The 25,410-nt window shown below is 46.3% G+C and overlaps 2 protein-coding genes across 2 annotated transcripts in view; one reads left to right on the plus strand and one right to left on the minus strand.

The window, feature by feature from the left end:
• LOC309545764 (uncharacterized protein) overlaps positions 1-25,410 on the minus strand; it is a gene marked incomplete at its 5' end in the record, with an annotated part of 733,676 nt that overhangs the window by 283,490 nt on the left and 424,776 nt on the right. The window lies entirely within an intron of this gene.
• On the plus strand, positions 1,029-9,611 carry LOC309545787 (gastrula zinc finger protein XlCGF66.1-like). The gene is made up of 4 exons (XM_082245138.1): positions 1,029-1,140; positions 8,883-9,017; positions 9,104-9,227; positions 9,344-9,611. Exons 1-4 carry the CDS (start codon positions 1,045-1,047, stop codon positions 9,484-9,486), a joined length of 498 nt encoding a protein of 165 aa, XP_082101264.1. The 5' UTR covers positions 1,029-1,044; the 3' UTR covers positions 9,487-9,611.

A 25,410-nucleotide genomic window follows, 5' to 3' on the forward strand; every position in this document is an offset into this window, starting at 1 on the left:
ATGTCAGGTACAGACAGGAAGTGATGTCAGGTACACACAGGAAGTTCCGGGTGAGTTGGGAGGAAGTAGAGAGGAGACGTTGATGGATGGAAGAGGCAGCAGAGGAGGTAATAGGATCTTATTTTCTATTTACACCCAGTAATCCCCCCCCCCCCCCGTCATGTCCGTCCTCTTCCTCCATAATCACTGTGACCTCTTTTATCTCCAGCAGATGATGATACACACATATATAGTGTGGAAACCTAGATTAACCCCTTCAGGGAGATCAGTTGATGAATAATATATCTTGCTTCTAAAGCTGACAATACATGGTTCAGTTTTATCGTTCAGCCAGCGGGATGAGTAAAAAAAGCTACACTTATTCCCCATCGACACATTGGAGGGGGATGGGGGAATCCTCCCTGCTGCACGATTGTATTCTGACAATGGGGGCGCTCCTCCGCTCTCAGAATACACAGATCAGTGATGAAGCTATTGGCTGCAGCCGCTGATCGAGTGACTTTTATCCGGCAGTGACCACACATGGATGGAAATGTGACCGATCCCTTCTGAACCAGCTGAATTTCCATGTATCTATGATCACCTCCCCTCCCCCTCATCTCCTTCATTATGTAAGTCATGCTGAGATAATCTCCCATTGGCTGAGCAATATTCTCATTTATCTCTGAACTCCTTCTTGCTATTCCTCGTCCTGCCTGTTGTTTCCTTGCATTGATTTTCTGTGTAGTGACCCCGGCTTCATCTCTTGGATGCTCTCGTCTGTTGCTTGTCCTGACCTTTATCCTGATTCTCATCTCATACCCAACATAAAGAATGGAATTTGTGATCCAGGTGGCCAAATTTTACGAGAATCCTGGACCCCAAGAATCATAGAAAACACTAAACTGTCCAGATTAAATATTTTCTCACTGAGACCATAGAGCTAAAATCCACACAAACCTTCATATTACCTCCTGATATCCTCATCCTATTATTGTACAAGCAATACCAATCCAGATAATTCTCCATTATCAATATTATCTGTCTACAGGGAAACCTTCATAGATGATGGCACCAATAAGGATGGAGGAGGACCGGAGTTACATGACTGAGAAGATACTAAACCTCACCCTGGAGATCATCTACCTGCTGACCGGAGAGGTGAGGAGGATTCTGGGAGGTCACATGACATCACTCTTATCTCTATTAATAAAACACAGACCTGACCAGAGAGGTGACGAGGATTCTGGGATTTTAACATGATATTCCTATCTGGGCACTGGTCCTCAGGAAGGATGTGCTGTAACTGGAGAGAGTCCAGAGAAGGGCAACAAAAATAATTAGGGGAATGGAGGACATCAGCTATGAGGAAAGACTACAAGCATTGAACTTATTCTCTCTGGAGAAGAGACGCTTGAGGGGGGATATGATATCAATGTACAAATATTGTACTGGAAACCCTAGCATATGGAAAAACCTATTCAGAGAAAGGGAATACAATAAGACTAGGGTTGAGCGAACACCTAGATGTCCGTGTTCGACGGGTTCGGCCGAACTTTAAAAAAAAGTCCGGGTCCGTGTCCCGGACTTTTACCGAACTTTTCCCGGACACCGAACCCCATTGAAGTCAATGGGGACCCGAACTTTAAGGCACTAAAATGGCTCTAAAACACCAAAGGAAAGGGCTAGAGTGCTGCAAATGGCAGCAAAACGTAATTAAGAGCATGGCAAGTGCTCTGCAAACAAATGTGGATAGGGAAATAACTTAAAACAACAAAAAAAAACAGAAAAATAAAACAATGTTCTTCTTCATCTCTGAAGGACGAGGCCCATATGGAGTAGGAGGGAGGTTGAGGTGGTGGTGGATGTGGCGGTGACATAGGCGTGCGCACAGGGTGTGCTGGGTGTGCCTGGGCACACCCTAATCACCTAGGGCACATAGCATTGCCAGTGAGGAGATGGGAAAGATCTCCCTGGGACCTGCTCTGCTCTATTTCTCCTTGCCTACAGGTACATGGCCCCGATACATTACTCTCCCTGCTGGCAAACACATGCATGTGTATTTCAACTTTGGGGTGCACACCTTAATGCAATAGGCTGCGCACACCTATGGGCGGTGTAGGTGGAAGCGGCGGTGGAGGAGGACCAGGGCCGGATTAACAGCATCATGGGCTTGGTGCTGAGGATTTTGAAGGGCCTTAAGGGCCGTGCCTTGCCATGCACCCAGAGGAGGAAGGGTGCAGCCATGCATGCCTAATTCAACATGGGATGCTGTCTCTGAAGCCCATAAACACATCCATGCATCGCCAACTGTCCCTCCTTGTCCGGCCTTCACGCTGTGTGGGGAGGTTCTGAGGGTGCTGCCTGGGGAAGCGAGCATAGAAGCCAGACTTCTGTGTTTACAAGTGACAGAAGAGCGGTAACAGTGAATATGGCCAACCCGGGGCCTATATAAAAGGTAGGGGCCTGGAGCTGCAGCTCCAATAGCCCCTACATTAATCTGGCCCTGAGGAGGAGGACGAGGTAGCCAACACTGCTTCTTTTCAAAAATTTTAAATGAGGGTACACCCCAAAAGAGTGAGAAAGAGCAAAAATGGAACAATGGGTGGGTAAGGTCGGTATCCATTGCTATTCTGCATAAGGTACGGAAAAGTCCCGTGGGATCCATGCCTGGTTCATTTTAATGAACGTGAGCTTGTCCACATTGTCTCTGGACAGGCGGCTGCGCTTGTCTGTTATAACGCCCCCAGCCGTGCTAAATACCCGTTCAGATAATACACTGGCTGCAGGGCACGCCAGCACCTCCAAGGCGTAAAGGGCCATGTGCCCAATTTGGAGACCCAGAAGTTGAAGGGGGCAGACCCGTCATTCACTACATGTAGGCGTGTGCACACATACTGCTCCACCATGTTGGTAAAATGCTGCCTCCTGCTAAGACGTTCCATCTGAGCTGCTGGTGCTGCTGTTTGTTGTGGCGTGCTGACAAAGCTTTTCCACATTTCGGCCATGCTAACCCTGCCTTCTGAGGTGCTGGCGGTGCCCTGGTTGCGTTGGCGACCTCCTCCTCCTCCTCCTCTGCCTTGTGCTTCCACTGTGGCCCCGCTGTCAGATGGGAATGCCAGCAGCATGGCGTCTACCAGCGTGCGCTTGTACTCGCGCATCTTGCGATCGCGCTCCAGTGAGTGAATTAAGGACGGTACGTTGTCCTTGTAACGGGGATCCAGCAGCGTGGCCACCCAGTAATCAGCACAAGTTAGAATGTGGGCAACTCGGCGGTCGTTGTGGAGACACTGCAGCATGTAATCGCTCATGTGTGCCAGGCTGCCCAGAGGCAACGAAAGGCTGTCCTCTGTGGGAGGTGTATCGTCCGTGTCCTCTGTATCCCCCCAGCCACGCACCAGTGATGGCCATGAGCTGGCCTGGGTGCCACCCTGCTGTGAACATGGTTCCATCTCCTCCTCCAGCTCCTCCTCCTCCTCATCCTCCTCATCCTCCAGAACTGTGCCCCTGCTGGACAATTGCGTCCCTGGCGTTTGCGTGTGCAGGAACCCACCCTCGGAGCCCCTTGCGAATGACTGCCCTGAAAGCCTTGGAAATGTTACCTCTTCATCCTCCTCCTCCTCCTCATCCTGTGCCACATCCTCTTCCATCATCGCCCGAATTGTTTTTTCAAGGAGGCATAGAAGTGGGATAGTTAAGCTGAGAACGGCGTCATTGCCACTGGCCATGTTGGTGGAGTACTCAAAACAGCGCAACAAGGCACACAGGTCTCGCATGGAGGCCCAGTTAAATTAAATAGCGGAATAGAAAATATGATCCAAAAAAAGTGTATGTATATCACACGTACACAACCACACTAGGCCCCAATTACTATTGTTTGTACCCCTAAAAGGCTAGATGAGGAGTAGGGGGGGTATGGAACAGGCAGCACCCTCAAACCTTCAGAAGTATGAGATGAACCCCAACAACTTGGAAAGGTGGATCTCTCTCACACGTACCGACACAGACTATCCCGCAATTCAATTGATCCTCAAAGGTTTTTATTGAATAGCGGAATAGGAAATATGATCAAAAAAAGTGTATGTATCTCGCACGTACACAACCACACTAGGCCCCAATTACTATTGTTTGTACCCCTAAAAGGCTAGATGAGGAGTAGGGGGGGTATGGAACAGGCAGCACCCTCAAACCTTCAGAAGTATGAGATGAACCCCAACAACTTGGAAAGGTGGATCTCTCTCACACGTACCGACACAGACTATCCCCCAATTTAACTGATCCCCAAAGGTTTTTGATTAAATAGCGGAATAGAAAATATGATCCCAAAAAAGTGTATGTATATCACACGTACACAACCACACTGGGCCCCAATTACTATTGTTTGTACCCCTAAAAGGCTAGATGAGGAGTAGGGGGAGTATGGAACAGGCAGCACCCTCAAACCTTCAGAAGTATGAGATGAACCCCAACAACTTGGAAAGGTGGATCTCTCTCACACGTACCGACACAGACTATCCCGCAATTCAATTGATCCTCAAAGGTTTTTATTGAATAGCGGAATAGGAAATATGATCAAAAAAAGTGTATGTATCTCGCACGTACACAACCACACTAGGCCCCAATTACTATTGTTTGTACCCCTAAAAGGCTAGATGAGGAGTAGGGGGGGTATGGAACAGGCAGCACCCTCAAACCTTCAGAAGTATGAGATGAACCCCAACAACTTGGAAAGGTGGATCTCTCTCACACGTACCGACACAGACTATCCCCCAATTTAACTGATCCCCAAAGGTTTTTGATTAAATAGCGGAATAGAAAATATGATCCAAAAAAAGTGTATGTATATCACACGTACACAACCACACTAGGCCCCAATTACTATTGTTTGTACCCCTAAAAGGCTAGATGAGGAGTAGGGGGGGTATGGAACAGGCAGCACCCTCAAACCTTCAGAAGTATGAGATGAACCCCAACAACTTGGAAAGGTGGATCTCTCTCACACGTACCGACACAGACTATCCCCCAATTTAACTGATCCCCAAAGGTTTTTGATTAAATAGCGGAATAGAAAATATGATCCCAAAAAAGTGTATGTATATCACACGTACACAACCACACTGGGCCCCAATTACTATTGTTTGTACCCCTAAAAGGCTAGATGAGGAGTAGGGGGAGTATGGAACAGGCAGCACCCTCAAACCTTCAGAAGTATGAGATGAACCCCAACAACTTGGAAAGGTGGATCTCTCTCACACGTACCAACACAGACTATCCCCCAATTTAACTGATCCCCAAAGGTTTTTGATTAAATAGCGGAATAGAAAATATGATCCAAAAAAAGTGTATGTATATCACACGTACACAACCACACTAGGCCCCAATTACTATTGTTTGTACCCCTAAAAGGCTAGATGAGGAGTAGGGGGAGTATGGAACAGGCAGCACCCTCAAACCTTCAGAAGTATGAGATGAACCCCAACAACTTGGAAAGGTGGATCTCTCTCACACGTACTGACACAGACTATCCCGCAATTCAATTGATCCTCAAAGGTTTTTATTGAATAGCGGAATAGGAAATATGATCAAAAAAAGTGTATGTATCTCGCACGTACACAACCACACTAGGCCCCAATTACTATTGTTTGTACCCCTAAAAGGCTAGATGAGGAGTAGGGGGGGTATGGAACAGGCAGCACCCTCAAACCTTCAGAAGTATGAGATGAACCCCAACAACTTGGAAAGGTGGATCTCTCTCTTACGTACCGACACAGACTATCCCCCAATTTAACTGATCCCCAAAGGTTTTTGATTAAATAGCGGAATAGAAAATATGATCCAAAAAAAGTGTATGTATATCACACGTACACAACCACACTAGGCCCCAATTACTATTGTTTGTACCCCTAAAAGGCTAGATGAGGAGTAGGGGGGGTATGGAACAGGCAGCACCCTCAAACCTTCAGAAGTATGAGATGAACCCCAACAACTTGGAAAGGTGGATCTCTCTCACACGTACCGACACAGACTATCCCGCAATTCAATTGATCCTCAAAGGTTTTTATTGAATAGCGGAATAGGAAATATGATCAAAAAAAGTGTATGTATCTCGCACGTACACAACCACACTAGGCCCCAATTACTATTGTTTGTACCCCTAAAAGGCTAGATGAGGAGTAGGGGGGGTATGGAACAGGCAGCACCCTCAAACCTTCAGAAGTATGAGATGAACCCCAACAACTTGGAAAGGTGGATCTCTCTCACACGTACCAACACAGACTATCCCCCAATTTAACTGATCCCCAAAGGTTTTTGATTAAATAGCGGAATAGAAAATATGATCCCAAAAAAGTGTATGTATATCACACGTACACAACCACACTAGGCCCCAATTACTATTGTTTGTACCCCTAAAAGGCTAGGAGTAGGGGGAGTATGGAACAGGCAGCACCCTCAAACCTTCAGAAGTATGAGATGAACCCCAACAACTTGGAAAGGTGGATCTCTCTCACACGTACCAACACAGACTATCCCCCAATTTAACTGATCCCCAAAGGTTTTTGATTAAATAGCGGAATAGAAAATATGATCCCAAAAAAGTGTATGTATATCACACGTACACAACCACACTAGGCCCCAATTACTATTGTTTGTACCCCTAAAAGGCTAGGAGTAGGGGGAGTATGGAACAGGCAGCACCCTCAAACCTTCAGAAGTATGAGATGAACCCCAACAACTTGGAAAGGTGGATCTCTCTCACACGTACCAACACAGACTATCCCCCAATTTAACTGATCCCCAAAGGTTTTTGATTAAATAGCGGAATAGAAAATATGATCCCAAAAAAGTGTATGTATATCACACGTACACAACCACACTAGGCCCCAATTACTATTGTTTGTACCCCTAAAAGGCTAGATGAGGAGTAGGGGGAGTATGGAACAGGCAGCACCCTCAAACCTTCAGTATGAGATTGTGTTCACTGTACCCCACAAAGATTGTGTTCACTGCACCCCACAAAGATTGTGTTCACTGCACCTCACAAAGATTGTGTTCACTGTACCCCCCAAAGATTGTGTTCACTGCACCCCACAAAGATTCTGTTCACTGTACCCCACAAAGATTGTGTTCACTGCACCCCAAAAAGATTGTGTTCACTGCACCCCAAAAAGGATGTTGTTCACTGCACCCCAAAAAGGATGTTGTTCACTCCACCCCAAAAAGATTGTGTTCACTGCACCCCACAAAGATTGTGTTCACTGCACCCCAAAAAGATTGTGTTCACTGCACCCCAAAAATGATTTTGTTCACTGCACCCCAAAAAGGATTTTGTTCACTGCACCCCAAAAAGGATGTTGTTCACTCCACCCCAAAAAGATTGTGTTCACTGCACCCCAAAAAGATTGTGTTCACTGCACCCCACAAAGGATTTTGTTCACTGCACCCCAAAAAGATTGTGTTCACTGCACCCCAAAAAGGATGTTGTTCACTGCACCCCAAAAAGGATTTTGTTCACTGCACCCCAAAAAGATTGTGTTCACTGCACCCCACAAAGGATTTTGTTCACTGCACCCCACAAAGATTGTGTTCACTGCACACCAAAAAGGATTGTGTTCACTGCACCCCAAAAAGATTTTGTTCACTGCACCCCAAAAAGATTGTGTTCACTGCAGCCCAAAAAGATTGTGTTCACTGCAGCCCAAAAAGATTGTGTTCACTGCAGCCCAAAAAGATTGTGTTCACTGCAGCCCAAAAAGATTGTGTTCACTGCAGCTCACACACAGAAAAATGGATGTGGATCACTGACACCTGCCTATCTCCAATCCCACACCACACAGCAATATCGATTGTAGTTTGTAGAACACAGTTTCCCTAAAATTCAGCAGACTCTGTCCCTAACAGGATTGAGAAGAGATCGTAGATCAGGATTGAGTGCAGACCCCACCCCCCACACAGCAATATCGATTGTAGTTTGTAGAAGACACTGACCCTATATAATTCAGCAGACTCTATCCCTAAAATGCCTACAACTCGCCCTGCCTAAACACTCCGACCTGTCCCTCAATTCTATCCGGACACAAATGGTTTTTTCCTGCCTATCTTTCCCTAATCAGCAGCCAGCACGTTGATGTGTGCTCTGTCCCTGAATCTAAGCAGCATAATGACGCCGCTGCGGCTGCCTCGAACTTATAAAGACTTGGTCACATGCTTCAGACGGCCAATCACAGCTACTGAGACATTTGCAGGCATGGCTGGGATGGCTTAAGGCACACCAGTTAAACAATTGTTGATTGGCTGTTGAAAGCCCGCCATGAAAAGAGCGCCAAAGCATGCAAAACCCGGAAATAAAACGACCGAACACGGATTTTTACCCGAACATACAGTAAAGTGTCCGTGTCCGTGTTCGGGTACAAAAAATCCAATTATTCGGTACGAACACGAATAATACAGTCCGTGTTCGCTCAACACTAAATAAGACACGTGGCCACTCACTAAAACTAGAGGAAAGGCGTTTTAACCTTAAAATACGCAGGGGGTTCTTCACTGTAAGAGCAGTAAGGATGTGGAATTCTCTTCCGCAAACAGTGGTATCAGCAGGGAGCATTGATAGTTTCAAAAAACTATTAGATGGGCACATTAAAGACCACAACATACAGGGGTATACAATGTACAACATACAGGGGTATACAATGAACAACATACAGGGGTATACAATGTACAACATACAGGGGTATACAATGAACAACATACAGGGGTATACAATGTACAACATGCAGGAGTATACAATGTACAACATACAGGGGTATACAATGTACGGTTAATAGCAAACACACACACACATCATAGGTTGAACTGGATGGACTGATGTCTTTTTTCAACCTCACTAACTATGTTCCTCAATACAGAGATTTCCTCTTCTGAAGTCAGGGGATCATATGACCATCACAGTGCCTCCATGTGACTCCTTAAAACCTGAGAGACACAACATGCAGAAGATTCTAGAAGTCACCAATAAGATGATGGAGCTACTGACAGGAGAGGTGAGCAGTGCTGGGAATTCTGGGACATTATCCAGTAACAGACAAGGGATGTGTCTGGATGGTGACTGTATCATTGTGTGTGTCAGGTTCCTATAAGGTGTCAGGATGTCACTGTCTATTTCTCCATGGAGGAGTGGGAGAATTTAGAAGGACACAAGGATCTCTACAAGGATATCATGATGGAGAATCAGCCGCCCCTCACATCACCGGGTAAGAGGAGACTTTATTGTAAAGGAGAGAGCAGTACGGAGGCTCCACCTAGATCCCCCATCATCTGATAAACACATAGAAACAATGTATTCAGTCAGTGTGTGTGTTTCCTACAGATGGATCCAGTAATGGGAACCCACCAGAGAGATGTCCCCGTCCTCTGTATTCCCGGGATTCCACACAGGAAGGTCACACCATCCCCCATCATCAGGTAGGTGAAGATGGAAGTCGAGATCGTAAAAGTGATCTCACTGTATGAAAATATATTCCACTTTTAGGTATAAGGTTATTTGTGCTCACATTTTAAATAAACCGTTTCCTGCTATTTTGTTTGTTTAGAATGAAAATCTGATAGATCTAAAAGATGAGGTTAAAGAGGAAGAAGAGACGTATGTGAGGGAGGATCAGCGGTTCAGGGAAGAGGTTGGGATGATGGACAAAGTTAAAGAGGAGGAATCTTCTCCAGACATCAGCACAGGTGAGTGATGGCCACTAAATACAAAAACTGTTTGGGTATATGGATTGATGTTTGAGGATCTGTAGATCCACTTCTACAAGGACGTCATGATGGAGAATCGGCCGCCCCTCACATCACCGGGTAAGAGGAGACTTTATTGTAAAGGAGAGAGCAGTACGGAGGATCCACCTAGATCCCCCATCATCTGATAAACACATAGAAACAATGTATTCAGTCAGTGTGTGTGTTTCCTACAGATGGATCCAGTAATGGGAACCCACCAGAGAGATGTCCCCGTCCTCTGTATTCCCGGGATTCCACACAAGTTAATACTAAAGAAGAGATAAAAGAGGAGGATGATGAGGATTTTGTAATGGAGGAGGCAGAGTTTGCAAATGGTCACAGAAAGCAGTACCAGGACACCATGGTGGAGCCATCCAGTTACAGAAACCCACCAGAGAGATGTCCCCGTCCTCCGTATTCCCAGGATTCCACACAGGAAGATCACACCATCCCTCATCATCATCAGGTAGATGAGAATGTAGGAAAGTGATCCCAAACCATAAGAGATATCATTCTTCTATTATTATTATTTTTTTGTATTTAATATTATTTCTGCCATTTTGTTGGTTTAGGATGAAGATCTGATAAATGTACAAATTGAGGTTATAAAGGAAAAGACGTATGTGAGGGGTGATCAGCATTTTACAGAGGAGGTTGGGATGATGGACGCAATTAAAGAGGAAGAAACTTCTCCAGCTATCAGCTCGGGTAATTATGGAAGAATGGGTTAAAGCTTACTTAGTGATGTTTGGTTGGGTGGTATCATTGATCTGGTTAGTTGTCATAGTTTGGTGTTGTGATTGCACCCAGTTCCACCACAGATCTCTTTTACACTTTGAAATGCTCGACCAACATACACTGCTCCAAAGAATGAAAGGAACACTTTGAAAACACATCAGATCTCAATGAGGAAAAATATCATGCTGGATATTTATACTGGTATGGACTGGGTAATGCGTTAGGATCTATACTGGTATGGACTGGGCAATGTGTTAGGATCTATACTGGTATGGACTGGGGAATGTGTTATGATCTATACTGGTATGGACTGGGTAATGTGTTAGGATCTGTACTGGTATGGACTGGGTAATGTGTTAGGATCTATACTGGTATGGACTGGGTAATGTGTTAGGATCTATACTGGTATGGACTGGGCAATGTGTTAGGATCTATACTGGTATGGACTGGGTAATGTGTTATGATCTATACTGGTATGGACTGGGTAATGTGTTAGGATCTATACTGGTATGGACTGGGTAATGTGTTAGGATCTATACTGGTATGGACTGGGTAATGTGTTAGGATCTATACTGGTATGGACTGGGTAATGTGTTAGGAAGGAAAGGATGCCACATAGTTTGATAGAAATGAAACTTATTGCCCTACAGAGGTCTAAACCTAAATACACGCCAAAAATCAAAGTGAAAAAATGATGCAGCAGGTGAGTCCATTTTGCTGAAATGTCATTGCAGGACCTCAGAATGGTCCTCAGTAGTGTGTATGGCCCCCACGTGCTTGTATGCATGCCTGACTACGTCGGGGCATGCTCCAAATGAGACGACGGATGGTGTCCTGGGGTATTTCCTCCCAGATCTGGACCAGGACATCACTGAGCTCCTGAACAGACTGAGGTGTAACCTGGCGGCATCGGATGGACTGAAACAGAATGTCCCAGAGGTGTTCTATTAGATTCAGGTCAGGCGAGCGTGGGGGCCATTCAGTGGTATCAATTTCTTCATCCTCCAGGAACTGGCTGCATACTCTCACAACAGGAGGCTGGACATTGTCGTGTACCAGGAGGAACCCAGGACCCACTGCACCAGCATAGGGTCTGACAATGGGTCCAAGGATTTCATCCCAATACCTAATGGCAGTCAGGGTGCCATTGTCTAGCCCAGTGTTTCTCAACCTTTTTCCAGTCAGGGCACCCTTGAAAAGTATTTTCAGTGCCGAGGCACCCCTGTCCAAGGTCCAGTTTTCGTTACTGTATGTCGCTGAACACCTGCAAAATCGCCCTTGTTCCTGACACACGCACACAAATGTTTTGCTCTTTAGGGTTGTCAATATTTCCTAATGGTACCTCACACATTGGCAAACATAGGGCGATTTTGGTTTGGCATAATTAAAAAAAAAAAAGGGTCAGGGACTTCTTTCTATGCATTTCTGCGGGTAGGGAAGCCTACAGGCAGCACGCAGCCATGCAGATGTGAACCAAGGGCTCATTCACATATCAGGTTGGAGGGGTTGTCAAACCACGTGGTTGAGCTGTTTTTACCACCCCCAACTTCTCCCCGTTTAGCTGCAGAGGCAGCAGCTGGGGGTGTACACATGTGGTGGCGGTTGAGGTATACCCATGGTGAATGGGGCTGCACTGCAGCTTTCCCGCAACTATGTGCAGTGCATGGTAGCGTGTAGTGATGTTGCATTTACAGGCTTAAAACAGTTGGGGAGGAGGCAACATAATGCCTCTTTACTGCCTGTAGAAATGCTGCTGTAAAGTGACCTGAGCATGGATTGCTTTTCAGAGGAGCAGCAGTCCTTGTTGCTATCACAAACAAGCCCTAAAAAAAGCATTTCTGAATAAAAGTAACATACATACACACATACATACACACACATACACATAAACATACACACACACATACATATACACATACATACATACATACACACACACACACACACACACACATATATATATATATATATATATATATATATATATATATATACACACACATATACACACACATATATACATACATACATACACAATACTTACATACACACCTACATATACACATACATATATACACACACATACCAGAAGAAGGGCCGAGCACCAAGACAAAACGTAAAGCTCAATCACCCAGCGCTCTGTACTTGTACACAGGTGTGCTCCTGCACAACAATAATAAAAGAAGCAGCCGCCTAAATAAGGGTAAACTGTATATAGGTGCGTATTGAAAAATAAGCACAAGCAGCGCTATACCTAAAACCAAACACTTGATATGATTGGATGACTAAACCTTTCGCATACAGTCATAAGTTTCTTACAAAGGAATTATAAAATATGTAAAATGTGTAAAAACAGAATCAGAGTCCGTGATAAAGAAAGTCCATCACCACCAGAACTTCATGTGGGGTTGCTATGGAATATAAAATCCCGGTGTGAACAACACTGCTCTGTATGCACCTCCACCTCACCGCGTGTGAGACACCCAAGTAAACACGCTTACCAGATAGCTCTGTTAGTGAAGCCTGTAAGATCTATTCCCATCGGGACTCTCCCAATGATCCGATCCCTATGGGACCTGCTCGTAGCTGCAATGTCCTGTTTCTCTCTGTTTGCCGTCTACAATCCTAGAAAGCCTCACAGCGGCGGCTCAGTTCTCCACCACAACCTTCTGAAGGGCTACACATATACACACACACATACATACACACATACATATACACATACATACACACATACATACACACACATACATATACACACAGATACATACACACATACATATACACATACATACACACCTACATATACACATACATACATACATACATACACACATACATATACACATACATACACATACATATACACATGCATACACACATACATATACACACACATACATATACATACATACATACACACATACTGTGATGTTTGTGCAGTATAGCTGTGACCTTTCCCCTTTTCTCCTGATGCATGATGGGGAAGGGGCTGTACCAGGAAGTCAGACTCAGTGTGTGGAGCCTGGAAGCAGGAGCATGGTACAGAGAAGAGATTACATCTGTTAGGAACAGAAGCTGTTATATTATGACTCCTCATGTCAGCATGTCTCTGAGTGAGTAATAAAGCTCTCCTGGTTAAGAAGTAAATCCAGCCTGTGTGTAACTTGCTGAGCAGATAGGCACCCTCTTGTCTAAGGGACATAACAGTGGCGACGAGGATTGTGGATTTTAGCACACATGGCCTTCATAGGGTTTATTCAACCATTTGATCCTGCTGCTGAGTCATGGAGCTCCTATGTGGAGAGGCTGGAGCAGTATATGGAAGCAAATAGTGTGGCTGTAGAAAACAAAGTTGTAGTTTTCATCACAGCATTGGGACAAGCTGCATATGGTACTCTCAGAGATCTCATTTCTCCAGACAAGCCGGCCTCTCAGCCCCTGCCGGAGTTAATTCAGATGCTACATGCACACTACAACCCAAAGCCGTTAGAAATCGCAGAGCGGTTTAAATTCTACAGTAGGAGGCAGCAGGACATAAAGACATTTATCATTGCTTTACGTAAACTAGCTGCCACTTGTCAGTTTGGAGACTACCTGCAGACAGCTCTGCGCGACATGTTTGTCATGGGACTCTGCGACCCAGCCATACAGAAACGTTTACTCACAGAACCCGACCTGACTCTCACGAAAGCCACTGACCTTGCTACGGTCATGGAGTTGGCTACACGAGATGCCATCCTACTGAAGGCACCACCTGACACTCCTGCGAACCAGGGTGAGGAAATATTCCACACTGCTATCACCCGACACCAAGACAACGTCCCCAAATCAACCTAAGTCTCGCCACCCTACTTCTTCTGTCTCTAGGACGCCAACTTGCTACCGTGTACCTGCTTGCAAGTTCAAGGATGTCGTTTATTTTCTCTGTGGAAAGACTGGTCATATTGGGCGTGTTTGCCGCAGCTCCCGCTCCCTGAACGGTACCACAAGAGGTAGACGTACACAGACGTTTCGTGTGGATGCAGATAATAATGGCTTCAGCTCTGATGAGGAGACCTGTGTCCAGCATGTTGGACTGTTTCGAGTAGCTGGGAGTACTCCTGCGATAAAAGTGGATGTCACACTCAATGGCTGTCCTGTCTCCATGGATGTTGATACAGGGGCGGCTGTGTCTGTCATTTTATGGTCTGATTTAAAGGCATCGGGTCTGTCCCTACCGCTCCAACCTACAAATCTCACACTACAAATCTACAGCAAGGAACTACTACAACCCTTGAGTTACGTGAAACCCCTTGTTACATTGGGCAACCGCAGTCAAACTCTGCGCCTTTATGTTGTACATGAAGGAGGTCCTCCGTTGTACGGTACAGACTGGATCAAAGCCCTGGGCATGCCTCCTTTTACCATTGCCCAATGTACATTGCTTTCTGAAACAGACCATTGGGTGGAATCCCTGAAGTCTTGCTTTAAGGAGGTTTTTGAGGACTCTTTGGGCACTGTAAAAGGGAAGATGGCCCACCTCCTCTTGAAGCCTGGTGCTACACCTCGTTTTTGTAAGGCAAGATCAGTACCTTTTGCCTTACGGAAGAAAGTGGAAGCAGAGCTGGACCACCAATTGGCTGAAAACATCAAAAGTTGATAGAAGTGAATGGGCATAACCAATTGTGCCTGTCAAGAAAAAGAATGGAGACATTAGGATTTGTGGGGATTTCAGGGTTGCCCTGAACAACCAACTTCTTGTGGATCAATACCCATTGCCTCGACTTGAAGATCTATTTAGCTCACTGGCTGGGGGGCAAAAGTTTACAAAAATAGACTTAAAGCAAGCTTACCTGCAACTGCAAGTACACCCAGATTCACGCCATCTGTTGACCATTAACACACATAAAGGTTTATTCCAATATAACCGCATGGTTTTCGGCATTGCCCCAGCGCCAGCCATCTGGCAGCGGATCATGGATGAGGTCCTGGCAGGCATACCTTTCACTCAATGTCTACTAGATGACATGCTCATCACCAGTCCCACTGATGAAGAACATAGAAAGAATGTGGAAGCGGTGCTAAAGAGACTCCAAAAGTATGGTTTACGTGTCAATCTTTCAAAATGCGAATTTCTTAAGTCTCGGCTGGAATTTTGTGCCCGACATGGGTTACACACTACTGAAGAAAAGGTTAAAGCCCTTACCCATGCCCCTACTCCACAGAATGTCACACAGCTCAGATCTTACCTTGGCCTCCTAAATTACTACCACCGTTTCTTGCCAAACCTAGCACACCAGCTCTACCCATTACATCGCTTACTGGATGCAAAAGCTAAATGGATTTGGACAGAAAAATGTGAAGAAGCCTTTCGGCTTTCCAAAGAACTCATTCTGTCTTCTCGAGTTCTGGTCCACTATGATTTAAAGAAACCCGTCTTTCACTAAGGTACCACTCGTGTATTTTATCATAACCATGATGTGCCCTCTGTGGCTTTCTGTCTACAGCTGTTCTTTTGTGGGTAACGAGGCTGTGACTGAGATCCCGGGAGCTTGAATATTTTTTTGTCTGGTTCAATGGGTACGGCCACCTTGAAAATTTCAACGTGGAACATAAGGGGTATGAGGGATAAGATTAAGAGGACGGCTATATTTAACACCCTCAAGCAGCTGCGGGCGGAAATATTGGTATTGGTCGAGACACATCTGGATGGAAGTATGCAGCTGTCACTCAAACGCCCATGGGTGGGGTGGGTCTACCACTCGGCTTACACCTCCCATTCCCGAGGAGTGGCTGTATTGGTGGCGAAGCCCATTCACTTTCAGCTTCTGGGGTCTCATGTCGACCCTCATGGTAGATACGTTTTTTTTTTTACGGGTCTCTGTATTTGGTGAACCTATGCTCATACTGGCTTATTATATGCTGCCCCCGTTCCGTGGCTCTGTTTTGCTGGAGGGCTTTGCCTTTATGGCTCAGCACCCGGCCTTGCTGGCTGTGTGGGTCGGTGACTTCAACAATGTCCTAGATCCTACTCTGGATAGATTAGGTACCGCACTCCAGCCGCAGGCCCCGGTCGGTGGCACTAGATTTGCCAGGATGATGAATAGTTGTGGTCTTCAGGACACGTGGCGTGCACTGTACCCCTCCCAGCGATCGTTCTCCTGTTTCTCGGCCTCCCATCACACTATGTCCAGAATTGACCTGATACTGGTGTCCCAGCCCCTGCTCCCTAGATTACTTAAGGCTGGGTTTTCCCCTAGATCTCTGTCAGATCACTGTCCTTATTGGGTGGTGTTGTCTTTGCCCCACAGTCGGCCGCCGCTGACGTGGAGGCTCAACCCGGCGTGGTTGACCCTGCTGGCTGAGGATGGCGGGCTTGCAGACTCCTGGTGTCAGTTCTTCGCGGACAACGACCGCACTGCCTCCTCGGGGGCAGTGTGGGAAGCCTTCAAGTTGCACGCCAGAACCACCCTGCAATCTCGAGTCAAGGCTATTAAAGCAGACTCAGCGGCGGCCTACTCCCGGGCAACGGCCAACCTCGCCTCGGCCGAGAGCGCTTTTTTGGCGGACCCATCTCAGGCCAATGAATCACAATACAAACTGAAATCCAAGCTAGTATCCCAGTTAGAGTATGAACGAGCGAAGACGAAGTTATTCTTTCAGAGGCAACGACTGTTCGCTCATGGCGAACGTGCGGGAAAGCTTCTTGCTTATTTAGTTCATTGTGAAGACCGCCCCCCGGTTGTAATCTCCCTGACAACTGATTGTGGCGCCCCCTGAACGACCCCCCGCAGGTTGCGGACAGGTTCCGCACTTTTTTCAGTGACCTTTATACCTCCCGTGCCCCAGCTGACCACTCGGACATGCACTCTTTTCTACAGACGGTCGATTTTCCGCAGTTATCACCCGAACAAGTGGCGTTGTTGGAGGCGCCGCTCACCGCGCATGAGATTGCGGAGGCTGTGTCCAGGTTCCCCAGATCGAAGTCCCCGGGGCTTGATGGACTCCCAGTGGAATTTTATGCCCAATACTCGGAGCTCCTTTTACCCAAACTCCTGGCACTCTTTAACCAACTTTTTGAAGATCGAGAGCTCCCCCCGACAATGAGAGAGGTGCTGATAGTCCTTATCCCTAAGCCAGCTAAAGATCCCCACCTTCCGGAGTCATATCGCCCCATCTCCCTCCTCCAGGTGGATGTGAAAATCCTTGCTAAAATTCTGTCTATCCGCCTCAATCAAGTTATTCTGACCCTCATCCACCCTGATCAGGCAGGTTTTTTGCCGGGTAGGAACACCTCTTTTAATCTGCGTCGTCTCTTCATGAACCTTCAAGCCGATCATGACAATTCAGGGAGGAGGGTTGTGGTGACACTGGACACGGCCAAAGCTTTCGATTCGGTTGAGTGGCCCTTCTTGTGGGCATGCCTCGGGAGATATGGCTTTGGACCCAAATTCACAAGATAGGTACAGCTACTCTACAGTGCGCCGGTCGTGAAGGTCCTGGCTAACGGATGGACCTCGTCAGAGTTTTCCCTTTCCAAGGGCACCCGCCAGGGGTGTCCCTTGTCCCCCCTGCTCTATGCCCTGGCGGCGGAGCCTCTGGCAATAGCCATTAGGGACAACCCTGATATCCGTGGCTTCCGTAGAGGCTCCCTCACGGAAAAGATCAGCATGTACGCAGATGATACCCTGCTTTACCTGGAGGACCCGGATAACTCCCTGCTGTCAGCCCTTTCCCTTATTGAACGCTTCGGGAGATTCTCCGGCCTCCAGATCAATTGGGACAAAACACAAGTACTCCCTATAGACGTTGCCCCTTCCGCGGTGACCCCTGCGAACCCGGTCCTAAAATGTGTCCCCCGGTTTAAATATCTGGGGGTACAGGTGACAAAGAACCCGCGGGACTATGTTACAGATAACATCCAACCTCTGTTCCCTCTGATAAAATCCAAAATTCAGGTATGGTCCAAACTACCCCTGGGGGTTATGGGTCGAGTAAATTTGATTAAAATGGTTCTCCTCCCTAAAGTGTTATACGTTGTGTGGCACTCCCCGGTATATCTAGCCCTGAAACATTTCAAACAACTGGAGTCGCTCCTCAAGGCCTTTGTCTGGGGATCGAGCAGGCATAAGATTTCCTGGAGAAAGCTTAAAAACCCAACCGATCTGGGGGGCCTGGCGCTTCCGGATTTCAACCTTTACTATCTGGCATTGCAGCTCTCCCAGATGTTTCATATTGACAAGACTGATGGAGAACGGTTCCTGATCTTGTTGTGCCCGGCGTGGACTCATCACTCCCAGGACCCACTGACTGCCATACTGCGAGGTACAAGGGGAGCGGTGGAGCAAATGGACCCTGCGTCCTTGCTCTTCCATTACAGCCGGGTTTGGGAGGTGGTGATGCACAGGCTCCAGGGCCCTTCCCTTCATGACTTCACCCCACTGTGGCACAATAGGTCTCTTCAGGAGTTCTGCTCGCTGCCTGACTCCTCTTTGTGGAGCGGGCGGGGTGTGTTCCTGTTGAGACATATAATGGCGGGGGGAACCCTGAGGTCTTTCACCGACCTACGAGAACAGTTCTCCCTCCCTGCCCACATGTATTATAGGTATTTACAGCTGACCCATGCGTTCCGCGCCCAGTTCTCCGGGGCTCCACCGAGCCTGGAACCTGTGTTGCTACTAGACCTGATCAAATGCCAAGAACCTTCTCACTTAATTTCGCTTTTTTACACCGAGCTGCACAAGCCCTCATCTACTGTGATAGCCTATGGTCTAAAGGACCGCTGGACTAGGGAGGTAGGGCCTATAGAGGATAAGAAATGGGGAGAGGCGCTGGAGACCTGTCGGCAGGTGTCACCAAACATTTATTATCCATCAGGCCTACCTCACACCTATCAAACTGTCCAGGTTCCAATCTGAACCGAACCCTGACTGTGCGCTTTGCAAAGCGGATGTGGGCACCTTTTTCCACCTACTTTGGAGCTGTCCTCGTCTCGGGGGGTACTGGCAACAGGTGGTGGCCTTTCTTCACGATAAGATGGGTTCTCCTATACAACTGGACCCCAAGCAGTGTCTCCTTGGTATTTATCCGGATGGGGAGATGAACAAATTCATGAAAATCTTTCTACAGGAGACGCTGTTTGTGGCCAGGAAATTAATAGCCAGGACATGGATGCGTAGTGACCCTCCAACATTTAGTGCATGGCTACGGGAGGTTAACACCATTGTGCCCTTGCACAAACTACTTTATAAGCATAGGGGGAACCCTGCCAAGTTCGGTAAGATATGGGACAGATAGGCGAGTTGCCCGGACACGAATGTATAGGATTGCTCAGGATACGGCCATTGCCACACTGGGCCCTGAGTTCACACGTCCTCCTACAATTTTATCAATATTTGCTGCCGGGCATGAATGGACTGTACCTAACATACCAGATGCATATATTCCTCACATGTCACGACAATTGTTTGAAACGAAATGCCTGTATTGTTGTACACAATTTATGATGTTCGCTGTTAACCGTACTGCTTTTTTTATTACTATCCTATTTGTACTGCACTTGTTTTTCAATAAACTCTCTGTTTGGAAAAAAAAAAAGAAACCCGTCACCTTGGCTTGTGACGCCTCGCCTTATGGACTAGGTGCCGTGCTTTCCCATGTCATGCCAGATGGCACAGAGCGCCCCATTTCTTTTGCCTCCAGGTCTTTAACCTCAGCAGAACAAAACTACTCCCAGATAGACAAGGAAGCTTTGGCCATGGTATGGGCCACAAAAAAATTTCACACGTACATCTATGGTCGGGAGTTCACACTTATCACTGACCACAAACCTCTGTTGTCAATCCTGAACCCTCAGAAAGGAATTTCTACAACAACAGCATCTCTCTTACAAAGGTACGCTTTGTTTTTGGGAGCTTATTCTATCAGATACCGCTCCCATGATACCCATGGCAATGCAGATGCCTTTTCCAGATTGCCACTTGGAGACCACCTACCAAGAGACATACGCGTAGTGGAAATACACAGACTACGGTCCTGCATGTCCACCTCCCTAATTGCCAGACATACAGCCACAGATCCTTTCCTTTCTCAGATATTCTCATATGTTCAGACTGGATGGCCAGAGAGAGTTTCAAAAGAATTTTGTCTGTACTTTGCCAGAAAATGTGAGCTTGTGACTAATGCTGGTTGCCTACAATACAATGGGGCAATAGAGTGATTGTACCTCAGTCTTTGCAACCAACCATGCTAAGAATACTACATGAAGGCCATCCTGGTGTGGTGCGCATGAAGCAGCGAGCCAGAAGCTATGTTTGGTGGCCACAAATGGATACAGCAATTGCAGATAATGTGGCTCAATGTCCTGGGTGCTGTCAAGCTCAGCGTCCCCAAAAGAGGGGAACCCTGCAACCTTGGCCATGGCCGACAGACCCGTGGTCAAGACTCCATCTTGATTTTGCTGGCCCAATCCAGGGTAAAATGTATTCGATTGTGGTAGATGCTCATTCAAAATGGCCAGAGGTTTTCCAAATGCCTTCTATTACATCAGCTGCTACCATTCAAGTCTTACGGAAGCTCTTTGCTCAATATGGATTGCCAACAGCCATAGCGTCGGACAATGGCACTCAATTTACTTCGCATGAGTTTCATTCCTTCCTCAGTGGCTTGGGTATCCAACACTACAGAACCGCTCCTTATCATCCAGCCTCGAATGGGCTGGCAGAACGGTTTGTGCAGACGTTTAAGAAGCACTTACTGTCCACTGTGGACCAGGTTGGAATGTCAGAGGAGAAGCTGCTGGAGTTCTTGACCATGTACCGAAACACGAATCACGCTACTACTGGGCTGTCCCTAGCTTTTCTTATGTTTGGCAGGCATCTCCGCACCAAACTTGATTTACTTCGTCCACAGGAACAGTCATCAACACCTCCTCCGCCAGGCCGTCCTGGTTTCCGTGCTGGTGATCTCGTATGGTTTCGGAATTACAGAGGTTTGCCTCCTTGGCTTTCTGGCATTATTGAGCGGCCTCTTGGAAGGAGAATGTACCTTGTACGCCTGGAGAATGGTGTTTATGTTCAACAACACCTTTCGCAATTGAGAAAGTGCATTTGTCGGCCACTAGAGACAAATCTGACCCCTCTTGCTAACCAACCACCAGAGTCTACTCTGAGCTCTGCTGGTGACATATGGCATGGTGTCTGGCATGATCCCACAAGTTTACAACCAACCCCTGAAACGGTTGGTGACCATATTCCTGAGAAGCCCAGCCATGTGCCTGGAGTTACAGAGACTGATTTGTCTGTTGGACACCCACAAACATCTCCAGAACCGTTGACTGACTCTATCCCTCCCAGTGCTGTGCCACTTCGTAAGTCTACCCACCAAAGACATCAAACTCCTCATTGGCAAAGCGCAGAAGTCTTACGGGACACATTGGAGGTCAGGAAACACAGACAAAGGGCTCATGAAGTGCTGCGGAAATCACAGAACTGAGTTGGAGATACTACTTGCTGAACTGATCTGGTTTGCTTTTTTTATGTTATGTGTTGAACATTTTGTTCTCTTTTTTGTTGCTGTTTTGTTTTTGTTTTTTTTGAAGGAGAGGAGGTGTGATGTTTGTGCAGTATAACTGTGACCTTTCCCCTTTTCTCCTGATGCATGATGGGGAAGGGGCTGTACCAGGAAGTCAGACACAGTGTGTGTGGAGACTGGAAGCAGCAGCATGGTACAGAGAAGAGATTACATCTGTTAGGAACAGAAGCTGTTATATTATGACTCCTCATGTCAGCATGTCTCTGAGTGAGTAATAAAGTTCTCCTGGTTAAGAAGTAAATCCAGCCTGTGTGTAACTTGCTGAGCAGATACTGGCAGTATTGCTAGCAAAACCCTCGTGTTTAAGGGACATAACACATACATATACACACACATACATGCACACATACATATACACACACATACACACACACACATACATATACACATACATACACACACACACACATACATATATACACATACATATACACTCACATACATATACACACACATATATATACATACACACATATTCACACACACATACACATATGAACACACACATACAGACACATGTATATATGCACACAGACAGACAAAACTGCAGCAGACGTGCAAGTGGAAAAAAAATAAAACAATCTGTAAGCAGAATACAATATAAAAAAAGTCACAGTTATCATTATCGGTATAATATAGTAATACAGTGATTAAAACAAACATCTTTATCTTTTTTTTTTTATATACTAACATACAGTAAAACCTTGGATTGCGAGCATAATTCGTTCTGGAAACATGCTTGTAATCCAAAGCACTCTTATATCAAAGCAAATTTCCCCATAAGAAATAATGGAAACTCAGATGATTCGTTCCACAAGTCCTTCAGTTTATAGTCTATATACAAAGATTATAGCAATGTGATTGGTTGTGTAACCATAAAATGTCCATCCACAATATGCAGCCTTCCCAAGGGGATTAGAAGCAAAATCTAGCAGAGCTACAGAATATAAGAGAGATAAGTGGTGCCTCCTAAGTGTAGCAATATGGTTACATTTAATGAAGGTTCAACATTTAGCAACGCACATGGTTGATGATTAAAATAGGCACACCTAAGTATGCAGGCATCCGGGGTAAAGCTGTCCATATAGACCATCTTCTGAATCACCGACTCTCACCACTGTCAGTCTGCAATCGTGACCGGGAAGAATAGCCTGCAGTAGAGTGATCTGAAAGTGAGGCCTTGATTCACTCGTGGAGTGCAGCGGGGAAGGGATGATGAAGATGGCTGTGCAGAGGATGGTCTATGTGGACAGCTTTACCCCAGATGCCTGCATACTTAGATGTGTCTGTTTTAATCATCAACCACGTGAGTTGCTAAATATTGAACCTTCATTAAATGTAACCATATTGCTACACTTTAGAGGCTCCTCTCTTCTTTTTTATACATGACGCTACTTGTATATCAAGACATCGCTTGTATATCAAGTCAAAATTTATTTAAAAAATGTGCTTGTCTTGCAAAGCGCTCTCAAACCAAGGTTTTACTGTATATTTAAATGAGATATATATATATATGTTACATTTACAAAGCAATCATTAAGGTGATCCTGTGTACTAACAAAGCAGAATGAAAACAGCGGAGAGGAAGACTGTTCATGGGTAGGGGAAGAATCCCAAGCAGTACATTTATTAAGTTGGTTGCCTGTGTCAGCGGAAAGCGAGTATCAGACAGCGGACCGCCACCGTCAACAATTGACCGGCCAGCAATCATTACTGGAAATAAAGAACAAATTACTTATTAATGCACAGGTTGGGGGTCACCTGGGGACCATTCACAGCACACTGGTTGAGAAACCCTGGTCCAGCCTATAGAGGTCTGTGCGTCCCTCCATGGATACCCCTCCCCCGACCATCACTGACCCACCACCCAACCGGTCATGCTGAACGATGTTACAGGCAGCATAATGTTCTCCACGGTTTCTCCAGACCGTTTCACGTCTGTCACATGTGCTCAGGGTGAACCTGCTCTCATCTGTGAACCAAAAGCACAGGGTGCCAGTGGTGGAGCTGCCAATTCTGGTGTTCAACGGCAAATGCCAATCGAGCTCCACAGTGCCGGGCAGTGAGCACAGAGCCCACTAGGGGACGTCGGGCCCTCAGGCCACCCTCATGGACTCTGTTTCTGATTGTTTGGTCAGAGACATTCACACCAGTGTCCTGCTGGAGGTCATTTTGTAGGGCTCTGGCAGCGCTCATCCTGGTCCTCCTTGTACAAAGGAGCAGATACCGGTCCTGCTGATGGGTTAAGGACCTTCTACGGCCCTGTCCTGCTGAAACCGATTAACAACCCCCTCTGCTACTTGACTGAGCAGATGAATATCCCAGCAGGAGTTTCCCTGACTTGATGCTATACTCTGATTATAAGTGTTGAGCAGTGTATATGAGTGTGGAAAACTCTTGGTAATTTTTCTTGTCTTCTGACAGACGGACTCTGTGGTGGGAATAGAAGGACATCGGAGGAAGATGTGACTACAGAAGATAATGACATGGCATCTTCTCCAGAAGTAAATCCCGTTCCTCATAATATACATGACAGACCTCACCATTGGAGGAGATCATTGGAATCTCCTGATACTTCACATAGTCCTCTAATATGTGACAGTGCCGACGGGTGCGGGAAACCATCTCATCTCAGGGAATCTTCTTTATACCATACAGGAGAGAATTCATTCTCATGTTCAGAGTGCGGGAAATGTTTTAAAAAGAAAGTAGGCCTTTTTAGGCACCAGAGAATACACACAGGGGAGCGTCCCTATTCATGTTCAGAGTGCGGGAAATGTTTTAATCATAAAGAACACCTTCTTCGCCATCAGAGAATCCACACGGGTGAGCTTCCCTATTCATGTTCAGAGTGCGGGAAATGTTTTAATCGTAAAGAACACCTTCTTCGCCATCATAGAATCCACACAGTTGAGCTTCCGTATTTATGTTCAGAGTGCGGGAAATGTTTTAGTCAGAAAGTAGACCTTTTTAGGCACCAGAGAACACACACAGGGGAGCGTCCCTATTCATGTTCAGAGTGCGGGAAATGTTTTAGTCATAAAGGATACCTTCTAAGGCACCAGAGAATACACACAGGGGAGCGTCCCTATTCATGTTCAGAGTGCGGGAAATGTTTTAGTCATAAAGGAAACTTTCTTCAGCACCAGAGAACTCACACAGGTGAGCGTCCCTATTCATGTTCAGAGTGTGGGAAATGTTTTAATCATAAAGTAAGCCTTCTTAGCCATCAGAAAATACACACGGGTGAGCTTCCCCATTTATGTTCAGAGTGCGGGAAATGTTTTAATCGTAAAGAACACCTTCTTCGCCATCAGAGAATACACACGGGTGAGCTTCCCTATTCATGTT

This window comes from Pelophylax lessonae (assembly GCF_965119305.1).
Source record: "Pelophylax lessonae genome assembly, chromosome: 2".
Classification (NCBI taxonomy): Eukaryota; Metazoa; Chordata; class Amphibia; order Anura; family Ranidae; genus Pelophylax; species Pelophylax lessonae.